The sequence below is a fragment of the Megalobrama amblycephala genome, linkage group LG3 (genome assembly GCF_018812025.1).
Source record: "Megalobrama amblycephala isolate DHTTF-2021 linkage group LG3, ASM1881202v1, whole genome shotgun sequence".
In the NCBI taxonomy this organism is placed as follows: Eukaryota; Metazoa; Chordata; class Actinopteri; order Cypriniformes; family Xenocyprididae; genus Megalobrama; species Megalobrama amblycephala.
The window spans coordinates 5,192,543-5,204,610 of NC_063046.1; the positions used below are offsets into that span (position 1 = coordinate 5,192,543).

The 12,068-nt window shown below is 39.4% G+C and overlaps 1 protein-coding gene across 1 annotated transcript in view; it reads right to left on the reverse strand.

Annotated features, from left to right (window-relative positions):
- The window catches only part of LOC125263968, a 31,381-nt gene that overhangs the window by 13,688 nt on the left and 5,625 nt on the right, over positions 1-12,068 (reverse strand). Inside the window, exons 3-8 of the mRNA XM_048183169.1 lie at positions 8,671-8,932; positions 5,717-5,862; positions 4,590-4,869; positions 3,975-4,114; positions 3,520-3,611; positions 1,730-1,826 (exon numbers count right to left, since the gene is read on the reverse strand). Of these exons, the coding sequence (XP_048039126.1) occupies positions 1,730-1,826; positions 3,520-3,611; positions 3,975-4,114; positions 4,590-4,869; positions 5,717-5,862; positions 8,671-8,932 (1,017 nt within the window). The remainder of the gene's footprint in view (positions 1-1,729; positions 1,827-3,519; positions 3,612-3,974; positions 4,115-4,589; positions 4,870-5,716; positions 5,863-8,670; positions 8,933-12,068) is intronic.

Here is a 12,068-nt window from a genome sequence, read left to right on the forward strand (position 1 = left end):
CTGGGTATTATCAACTGGCCTAAATTCTGAGATCGCAATAGACGTGAAGGACTATAATGCACCAAGAGCTCGCTTAGATATTGGGGAGCTAAACCATTTAGAGCTTTATAAGTAAGTAGCAAGATTTTAAAATCTATACGATGTTTAATAGGGAGCCAATGTAATGTTGACAGAACTGGGCTAATATGGTCATACTTTCTGGTTCTAGTAAGAACTCTAGCTGCCGCATTTTGGACCAACTGTAGTCTGTTTAAAAGCCGAGCAGAACAACCACCCAGTAGAGCGTTACAGTAATCTAGTCTTGAGGTCATGAATGCATGAACCAACTGTTCCGCATTTGTCATTGAGAGCATATGTCGTAATTTAGATATATTTTTTAGATGGAAGAAGGCGGTTTTACAGATACAAGACTTTCAAATGAAAGATTGGTATCAAAGAGCACACCTAGGTTCCTAACTGAACCTGGGTGTGCTCTTTGATACCAATCTTTCTATCTTCATCCTAACTGAGGACGAAGATTTAATGGAGCTAAAGTCTGTTACATAATCCTCAATGCATCTATCTCCTTGACGGAGACCGATCAACTGGGCGGATGGATTCATGGTGGTAATGACAGGAACACTCACGAAAGCTGCTGGATCTGTGTTGGCGAAGTCTTCTGTAACGAATGCGGACTCAGGCAGGGGATCCAAGTGCAGCGTTTTATTAAAGATAAGCGTGGTCGTACAGGCAGGGTCAATCAGGATCAGACAGGAACAGCAAGGAACAGGCAGAGTCGTAATCAGGGAACAGGCAATGGTCAGGACAGGCAGATATCATTCACAGGACGTTAGACAAGGCAGGGGTCAGGACAGGCAGCAACGGGTCAATAACAGGGAACAGACAGTAACGGCAACAGACAGGCAGACAGGAATATAAACGCTCAGAAATGATACCAGGGTAATCAAGACTTCGCGGTGAGGTGGTGTGTGTATGAGTCCTTTATAGTCCAGGTAATGCGTATCAGCTGGGTGTGGTGATTAGTGTGGAGTGTGCATGGCTGTATGTGGCAACAGGTGATTGGTGGAGTGAGTGCATGTGATAGGCAAGGGAGGATTATGGGAAATGGAGTCCGGAGTGAACAGGAACGTGACGGGAACAGATGGTTATCGTGACACAGTTGCTGCCTAAAATTCAAATTGGCTGTACAAGACATGTTGAAATGGGTTAAATTATTCTTTTTTTTTTTTTTGCTACTGCGGTTAGAAATATTGTCTTTTCAAACAATGTATGTGAATTAATAGCTAAGAAATTGTATTGATTTTTTCTTCACAATCCTGACAATTCATAATAGGCTGAGATAGATATAGAACTAAAACAAATTAAAATAAATAAAAAATCATGTCAAATCAAAATTGTCAAATCAAGTTTAATAATTGCACTTTATACAATACAAATTGCTTCAAATTAGCTTCAGTTTGAGCATTTTCAGGAAACCATAGCTTTAATTTTCACATCCTTTATTGTGGTCAACATTGAGGAACAGAGAATATTTGAAGTAATGTAACTGAAGAACCGAACCAAAAGTTTTCCCTCCATCACCTCTTTCTGTGAGCACATCGAGCTGTAAATTAAAAGTTCATTATATCATAAAGACGTTGTTTCCATTTAATTTGTAATATAAGCATTGATTTTAATGAATCAACATTCTTGTTCAGTTTTCCAGTGTTTCTTGTATGAACACACTCACCAGGTGCAGCTTGCTTCCGCATCACTTCCTGTTTGGGCAGTTGAGACCAGCGCAGCGTCACGTTAGAAATCCCTCTTCCCGCCAGAGCAGATTCCAGCTGAAACAAGCACATCTCTTAAAACTGTTATGAATGCAACTCAGATTTCTGTATTAGTGGAAATCCGATTCATTTCTGTGAACCAGTTCTTTTGGACAGTTCGTTTCAATGAACCAGTTCAAAAAATGATTCATTGGTTCTTTCATTGGTTCACGCAATGATGTAATTTCGCATTTCTTTCTAACAACTCTGTGTAATGTTAAATCAATTAAATTTTCAAATAAAATGCTTTGTATAAACGCATATATTTCTGATTATTCCCTTTCATTCACTTGTGTTAATGGAGTTTGTGGTCACAGTTTCATTCGCAGATCCTTTATCTAAGACTGACTGATATTGAGTAGCCTACATCTTGGATAAGTTTCCTTGAAGTTTCACACCTACAGCACACATAACAGATGTTGATTCACAAACACGGATATGTTCTACATATCTAAAGTACAGTATATAGAAAGAGTAAACCAGTCTTATGTCATACTTAAATCAAACTCCTTGATTTCACTTAACTCAAAATATGATCTGCATGTACAAACTATAGTGAAATTCAGGTTTTCCCATGTTTTAATAATTAAAAAAAAAAAAAAGAATAGGCCTATTTAATAAAAACTGGTCATAAGCATATTTCCAGTACGTTTTGTTTATTAAAGAAACTTATTTTGCGCATGGGGTTCGTTCAAGTCCTCACTGACACATGCGTATCTTAGTATCATCAAATAACTTGTCAGAATCCTCAACTCTGATTCTGATGCTTCTGTCTTACTCCGACTGCCTACAACAAGTCATCATCAAGTATAATTTTTAGCCATTTTTGGCTCATAATTGTAGCCTAAATATTCATTAATTGCATTGTTGGTACGAAATAAAGTTAAAGTTTAAAGCTTGTTTTTTCTAAATGCAAACTTTCCCTAAACCCAGAACAAATTTTTGCACTTTTTTTCCCCATTTTGTTTAATAATGACAGACTCTTTTACATGCCAGTGTCTCTTGGTTGTTACCTTTAAAGTGACATTGTATTTTAAAACATTAAAATTGAGCATTTTTATTTAGTTGTATGCAAAATTTCCCCAACTTCACAACAGAATAGGGGCTAAAAATAATATAAAAAATGGCTAAAATATTCACTAATGAGGTCTCTTTTTTCCTTATTTATTAGTTCGTTTATAAGCCTATTTACAAAACATTAAAAGTAAAAGACTAACTTAATTCTTAATCACCTTCAAAACTCAAAAGTAACAAACTAACCTCTGTAGTTTTTGTAAATGTTTTATTATCTACTGTAATGTAAATTCACTGCAAGTCCTCTGTAATCCTCGGCATAAAACATTACAGTACACGACTTCTTAAAACTGAAATAATCTGCATGCACAAAAAACTATATAGTAAAATTTGCATCTCTAGACAGAAAGGATTTACAGGTTTTAATAAAATGCTATTTAATAATAGTAGTCATATTTCCAGTATGTGCATAACATTGTTAACTCGCTCATCAGACTCCTCTGTAATTCTCCACAAAGTCTGACAGTTGGTTGAACAGGCTCATTCGATTCGCTTTGAGTCGGATATGCTACTTCGGCTGTGTGTCTTGTGTTTGATTAATGAACCGGCTCGACTGGTTATTCCTGAGAACTGGCTCAAAAGGACGATTCGTACACGAATTGGACATCAGATTTCTGTAGGTTTCTCTCTCTCTCACCTGCGTCAGGAGCCGGACACTCGCTTCAGCTTCAGACAGACTCAAACTGGACTTCAGTTTCATCTTCACAAACGTTTGCTTCAAACAAGGACCTGAAAAACACACATGATGTAGATCAATGATGGGTCGCAGACAGCAGAGGAAAACAAAGATAAACACATCATCAAGCATGTTTAGGATCCCAAAATGCATCATTACATCTTTTGTTTTTGGCATCAAAGGCCGTGTGTCTATAATATCTGTTCTGCTGCAAATTCTTCTGTCATTTAAGATCAAACAGATGGAACATTGACAGATCCTCAAGAATCATCAACAAAACTACACAAAGTAAAACAAAATATGACCCAGCGATCGTTAAATACACGTTCACATGCAGTGAGGATGAATGTGGTTTAGTGTCGAACACAAATGTGTTTTGTTTACATGTGAATATGACACAGTTAGTTTGATCAGACCTTCTCCATAGACCTCCACCTCACAGAGAGTGAGAATCCTTGAATCTCCAGGAATGATCAGATTCACATATCGACCCTCCATATTGTTACAAGCGTAGGTGGACGAAGCACCAGCTGGCATACTAGAAATCACATCACATCTACAGAGAGACACAGAAAACATCATTGAGGGTACGTTTACACGACAATGACTTGTCGTCTGTATGCAAAAAAACGCAAATATTGTCAAAACAATCCCCGTTCACACAAATCTGCAAAAACGACTAAACTCTGTATTATCCTGCCAGGCCAGTAGATGGCGATGTCACTTTGTAAAGAAACACTATGTGCCTATAGACTGAACACACATGCGCATGACGTCACCGTTTTCACAAATTCATGTTTACACAGAGACGGTATCGTTTTCAAAAACACAACTTTGAGTCCCGTTTCCAAAAGTTTGTCGTTGTTGTTGTGTAAATGATCGGCTAAAATGTATAAAGGGTTTTCCCACTATTAGTTGAAAACGGTGTCATGTAAACGGCCCCTTAGACTTTATTCTTTCTGCACTTGTGTTTTCAGGCTTGAGGAATCAGGGATTTCTATGGATATTAAGCCACTGAAAGAGGGTCTCACATGGGATTGTTGTTGCCGTTGTTCTCCAAAGAGTTTCCGATGCGAATCTCCGCTCCATCTATTCGTTCCGGACAGCAGTCTAGTCTGTTGGTGACGACCACTTTACTAATGCTGTAAATGTGACGAAGATCCAGTCTCCACCACGGGTTAGTCTGACTAATGGTTGACGAGCACGCAGACTCTGTTTTTTTGAAACCTGGATTGAAATCAATGGCCTGTTCAGCAATCCAGCTGTTAAGGGTTGATGACTGTGTGACGCTTCTTCCTGCTGCCAAATTACCTGTAAATGACAATGTCAAGAAATATTTTTAATTTAAAGTGTTTATATTATTTTAGAATTGCATTTCTACCTGATCTGTTTGGTTCTAGAGTAGAACTACACTCTACTACATTACAACTGCATTAAAAACACTTTAAAGGGGCTCTCTGTAGGAATGACACCCAGTGTTGAAAACAGGTACTGCAGTCCAAATTCAAAATATTGTTTGGCCCGCCCCCTCGTTCAAAGACGCGGGTTGCCAGCTTTTACAGCATATGGTTGCCAGCAACAATAGGGAGCGCAATTGACAATGAAAGCTGAGGAGACTTAAACACTGTAAGCTGATGAGTAGATTAATCTGTTTTTATATGCTGTTGTTCATAGAGATATTTAGATCGATTCAGAGGCTTTTTAGTAGAGATGCAGCGATTTCTGATTTTTTGTTAGTGTGATCGGCCGATACATATTTTTTGCCTAAGAACTATAAATGACAACATATTCTCTGATCCAGTTTGTTTGCTGGTTTTCATGGCTGCAATACGCGGTGTTTTCCGCCAACTGGCAACCTGTGATGTTGAAATACTATTGGATAAACTGCAGCACACGGTTTCGCACAGACCAAAACGAAAACAGACATTCCGACACGGAACGCACATTTTCAAAGTAGAGTATCTGGCTGTAGCATTGATTTTCTGAGAAACAAGTAGGTGAACTTAGCATGTTTCCTAAATATCTGCAAACAAACTAGGGTATTTTTATGCTTTATTAAAGTAAAAATCTTACATAGAGCCCCTTTAATGGAATGAGAATGGCTTCAAAAAGTCAAATTCCCCTGGAAAGTGTTTAGACCATGGTTGATATGAATTACCTGGATAAACCACATAGACCTCCACCTCACAGAGTGTAAGAACCTTATCATTTCCAGGAATAACCACAATTACATATCGTCCCACCATCCTATTACACAAGTAGCTGTCGGAAGCTCCAGCTGGAATACTAGAAATTACAGCACATCTAGAGAGAGACAATAGAGTGAGTTGAATTTGCTCATTGTTACCTTGCATTTCTTCTCTCTAAATTAGTTTTTATACGTACACTATTATTGCCTTTTCCGTTTACAGGGTCATTAATTACTGACCCTCATGTTGTTCCACACCAATAAAACCTTTGTTCATCTTCAGAACACAAATTTTTGTTGAAATCCAAGGATTTTTTTTTTTTTTTTAATTCCCATAGAAAGCAATGTAATTTCCATCATTCAAGGCCCAGAAAGATGTTAAAGGCATTGTTAAAATAGTCAACATGACTACAGTGGTTCAACCTCCGTGTTATGAAGCGAAGAGAATACCTTTTGTGCACAAAAACAAAACAGACATAACTTTATTCAACAGTTTCTTCTCTACCCTGTCTGACTTGCACTCATGCACTTAACGCAGTTCAGCGTTTCCGTGTTTTCGTCCGAACGCCGGCTCAGTATTGGCCGGCTCCACGCATATGTCATGCTGCTCACGTGTTCAGCCTCAGCCAATACTGAGCCGGCATTCTGACACAGAACCTGCAATGCAATGCAAGCTTTGCAACGAAAATAGCATAGGAGGATGACAGACTAATTTGTTGAATAAAGTCGTTGTTTTTTTTTTATTTGTTTTTTGCTCACAAAAAAAATATTTGTCGCTTAATAACATTAAAGTTGAACCACTGTACTCACGTTGACTATTTTAACGATTTGTTTAATACCTCTCTTGAATGTCGGTAATTAAGTTGCTTTCTATGTGGGGATTTGTGTTCTGAAGATGAATGAAGGTCTTATGGGTGTGGAATGACATAAGGGTGAGTAATGACGAATTTCGATTATGATCCCGTTCCCTTTAGTGAATTAAAATTTGTGTAGTCCGTTTCACGAACAAATGACTCGTATGAGTCATGTAACCTAAATTAATTGTTCAAAAAGAAGTGTTCCAGATTTAATCAGTCTTCATTGAACAAAATCAACATTTGACTCACTTGAACTGTCCGATTTATGAACAAATGACTCTTATGATCCTTTGAAATTAATTCTTTCAAAAAGACGAGAGGACAGTTTGAATCATTTGATGAATCTTCACTGAACTGAATATACATGGTTATGGAAATGTTGAAGTAAATTCCTAACAGGCTATAGTATTTCTACAAATATTTCGGTAACACTTTATAATAATAATTCACGCTATGAAGCATTAGTTAAGCATTAGTAAATAGTTAATTCATCATTTATAAAACATTAATAGACATTAGTAAGCCATTTCTAAATACAGCTATGAATGTTTTGTTCTTGGTTTATAAGCATATCTATAATAAGTTTAAAAATTGTAATTTCATACTTTATTAATGATAAATTTATAATTTCTAAATTATGTATTACATTATTCACAAACCAGTTATTTAGGAGTTGTCAGTGGTTCATAAGATCATTTAGGAAGTGTAAGTACATGATTAATAAACTATTTAAATGGTCATTCATGCATCTTATTATTTAGACATTTAGAATTAGTTACTCAGTGTGTTAATAAATGCTTTATTAACATATTCCTAGTGTCAAAACTACCTCAGTACTAACTTTAAAAACATTAGAAGATCACTGAACCTTTAAATCTCATTTATAAAAGCTTTACAAAGCATAAACAGTCCTCACTTTAGATGAGCTCACAAAAATAGTTAACTGACTACTTCTAAATGTTTTATAATTACCTGAATTAATCATGAAATGCAGTAGGAATATGTGTAAATAAAGCATTTAAAGCATAGTAACTATTACTGTGAGTCTAAATAATAAGATGTATAAATGAATGTTTATATAGCTTATTAATCATTTACTTACACTTCCTAAATGATCTTATGAACCACTGACAACTCCTAAATAACTGCTTTGTAAATAATGATAAATTGATTGTTAATAAAGTATAAAAATACAATTATTAAACTCATTATAGATATGCTTATAAATCAAGAATAAAGCATTTATAGCTGTATTTATAAACTACTTACTAATGTATATTAATGCTTTATAAGTGATGAATTAACTGTTTACTAATGCTTAACTAATGCTTCATAGCGTGCAGTTATTATAAAGTGTTACCATATTACTTATATTGGGTTTATTGTAAATATCAATGAATTCTGGAGTTATGAAAGTAATAGAATTTTTTTTATCTATTTGCATGTGTTGTGGACTTTTGCAGCACATGTGTTGTCAAACCGATGAAGATGCTTTCTTTATTTGCTGGTGATTTTTCTATTTGCATGTGTTTTCTTCATTTGCAGCGCGCTGGGCTCTCTCGGCCACTGTATTTCAGACTTGAGGAATCAGGGATTTCTATGGATATTAATCCACTGAAAGAGGGTCTCACATAGGATTGTTGTTGCCGTTTGACAAATCTTTCACTGAACTGAATAGACACGGTTATGGAAATGGTGAAGTCAATTCTTAACAGGCTATAGGATTTCTTTCTACAAATATTTCTTTCCGTAATGAAGTTCTGTTTCACATGATTTCATTTCAGAAGCAAGAAGTATTTCTCATATAGGGCCTATTGTATCTCAATGAATTCTGGAGTTATGATAGTAATAGAAAAAAAACATTCCTACAGAATTAGTAACAACACACACACACACACACACACACACACACAGTTTGCTCTATAAAACTTGTCAGAGTTGGCAAAAGTGAACAGTGGTGGCAACCAGTCAGCTGGTTCTATAGTCTACTTAGAAAAAAAAAATGTTAAAAGTTACTGGCCAACTGGACAGAATCTCTATAAATAAGAATATATAAGAAAAACTCACATGGGGTTGCTGAAAACATCTGAAGAGACGTTTCCGATCCGAATCTCTGCCCCGTTTATCCTCTCGCCGCAGCAGTCTGGTCTGTTAGTGATGGCCACTCTGGTCACACTGTACACCTTCAGCAGATCCAGCTTCCAGATCGGGTTGCTTTGTACCAATGTATGTGTGCAGGTGGAGGGTCTCTGATCCAGAGCGTATGGGGCTGACCACGGGTCACTGTGAGTCGTCGACTGGATGGCTGAGCCCCATCCTGCTGCGTTCACTGGAATATGTTCAAGGGAAAAACCTCATTCATGTTTATATGTTAACTGGATTTATATGTTAAAAACAATGTTATGAATTTCTGTAAAGCTGCATTAAATCAATTCATATTGTGAGAAGTGCTATACAAAATCACCTGACATGACTTACAGGTTTAGAGGGTTTAACATTTACATGTAATCATTTAGCAAGCACTGTTTTGACAAGATGCCATCAAACGGGAAAAGTAGACCACAACTATACATTACCTGTCACACTGAGTTGATGCAAGAAATTAAAAAGCAGGGTTTTTTAATTGCAGCAGTAAGGTGTTTAAATGACAAAATAACACTCAAGCTATTTCAGCAATCTTGAAAAATGAGAACAGAACCTCACATTATATGAGAACATACAACCAATCATACGAACAGAGGCCTATAAATACACTGGAGAACAAAGAAATGAAACGAGCAGCTCAATTGCAAACAGGTGTGTAGCTCAAATAAGTAACTATGACAACTAGCAAGGAAAATCACACAATTAAATCCTGTTTTTACATTTTCTGCATCAACCCAATGTGACAGAAGCATGGACATTTAAAAATGGATTTAGCAGCAGTTCATTAAAACAAAAACACAAAACAAACAAAAACAGTAACTTTTAAACAGCAATGTCAGGGTTATGGTCTATTTGTTTGTGTTTTAGGGGCCGTTTACATGGCACTGCTTTTAACTAAAAATGGAAGATTTTTTAATGCATTTTGGCTGTTCATTTATATGAAAATTGCATTTTGGGGCCTGAAAACAAACTTTTTTTTTAAATTTAATAAAAAAATTATATCGTTATCATCTCTGTGTAAAATAACACTGCACTTTATTAATAAAATGTTCATTACAAATATAGTTACAAAAGCTATTCAGTCAAGAATGAGTGAATTTTCTTTGTCATTTGTTGTTTAATTAGTGTTATTATAGAGATGGCAGCAGGAATGTTAGGCTGCTGTCACTTTAAGAGCTGCATTGATCCATTCAAACGCTAAAAAGCTCGCTCGCTGTTCCCTTTCAGTCGGTCACGTTCGACGTACGTCAGTAGTGACCGACGAATTGGGATATCGCTAGAGAGCCCTATCAGCTTCGAGTGAACTAAAACAAACCAATGGAATTGGCGTGCGATATTTGCATAATGCGCACCGCCTCCGACAGGTGTATATAAATAGGAAGCAGATGCAGTCGCACTCTGTCTTTCGCTTCGGAGCCAACAGTTGGTGTCCAGCTTCAGACTTCACAAGAGTGAAACTAAACAGCCTTGGAGATTCAGCGTCTGTTTGTGTTGGCGTTAAGGCACAACAGCGAGGTCGCGAGCTTCCCGGGGAGCCTGAGCTTAAGCTCTCAACTGCTGTTTTAACAGCAACTGAATTCCCATATAAAACACAGTTGTCTGTTGCGATTTGGGCTGGTTCCTCCCGGTGTGTTCGGGGAGTGGTGTACCTGAACACATCGCGTCACTCCCTGTGTGCTTCAGCACGAGAGAGCTGACTCTTCCCCTTCTAAAAGAGCTTCACAGACAGACACTGCGTCTTTTTCAAGACGTCATTCTGTCTGTGCGTTTCTGGAGGCGGTCGTTTCCTATCCTCACTGACGGCCACAATCACTTTCTCTCATGTCTGCTTAGCGTGCTGAGACTGTGTTTGTGGGTGGTTCATATTCTCTTATGAGAATATGCCCACGTCGGCGCGTTGTTTGTCTCACCTTTCTCGTAAGGGCTTGAGCGTTCAGCGCGCCGTGTGCCGTCGAGCTGCTGGCTGACAGAGCGCGTTGCCATGGCAACCCTGCACGTCGTCTGGCGCTCTAGATGCACGGTCGAGACTCGAGCGCCTTTAATGAGGTGGAGTCCCCTCACTTATTCCCCAATCTAGTTTATTTTTCTGAATAAGAAAAATACTACTTTGGTTAATAAGCCTGGGTGACCAGAGGATCACAGTGGGGCTATACCCGCCGAGCCATTCTCCGTGGGCCCCCCACTCCTCTAGTGCATCGCAAACATGTTGTGACTATGTCCGTGGGTGGTTCATGTTTAATAAAACATGGCCACGTCGGCGCCCAGTGCGCCGTGTGTCGTCCAGTTGGACGGCCACGTTCACTGTCCAACATGGCTGGTAGCTTCTGCTTGGATTGCTGGTCCTTCTCATGAGGGACCTAGCGTCTTAGTCGGAGCTCCAGCAGAGGATCAGATGTCGACTGCTACATTGGAGAGAGTATTGTTGGGCTCTGAAAATGAAGATGATGCTGAGCGTCCCACAGTCGTGATGTGCTCATGCTGAATCAGATTCAGACTTGACAACCATGCTTTCCCGGGCCCCTGGGGGCGTTGTGTGACGCGCACTCGCCTTGCCCCGCCCCCTGTGCCCGGACGTGCATGGAAAAACTTGGCAGTTTTGTAGCCTCTTTGGTGTTAAATATGGAACGCCAAGGGGGCCATAATCTGCATTACAAGTTTTTTCTCTCTCACTACCCTTTAGGGTGGGGTCGCAGTGCTACGGGCACACCACCTCTGCCCTGCATGGGTCTTGGCCCCCGGCAGACAATGTCCACCATGGTGGTCTGGAAACACCCCTGGCTAGTCTTGCTGGGGTGTGTCATCGTCAAGTACACTTTCTCGATGTGCTCATCTCACAAGCTGGCCTAAAACCCAGCCCGCTCTCCCCGCAGCCAACCCAGTTGGTTAGCAGGAGGCGGTCCTGGGGATATGGTGACCTGCAGCTGAAGGAAACAGTTCTTTCCCCGGAGGAGGACCGGGTGGAGAATTCTGGTCTGTTCTGCCGCTGGCTCTCCGGAGTCCAGTGGTACCCACGAATAGAACTGTTATCTGATCCTCCAGGTCCCAAGAGGGTGTGGCTGGTAGTGTGCAAGGCCCCGCCTTGCCACTCTCAGCCCTCTCTCACTTTACCAGCAGGTTCCAGTGTGGTGGTTCAGGCCCCACCCCATGTGCCGTCTCCCATTCACACTGCTACCTCGCAGAGTCTGACCACACTCCGGGCCGCTCCCATGCCGTCCGAGTCGGGTCCCTGTACTCTGCTTGCGGCTGTCAGCGTGCGAGGCCCTGCCTTGTCACGCGCAGCCCCCCCTCACATCGCCAGCAGGTGGCAGTGTGATGGTGCA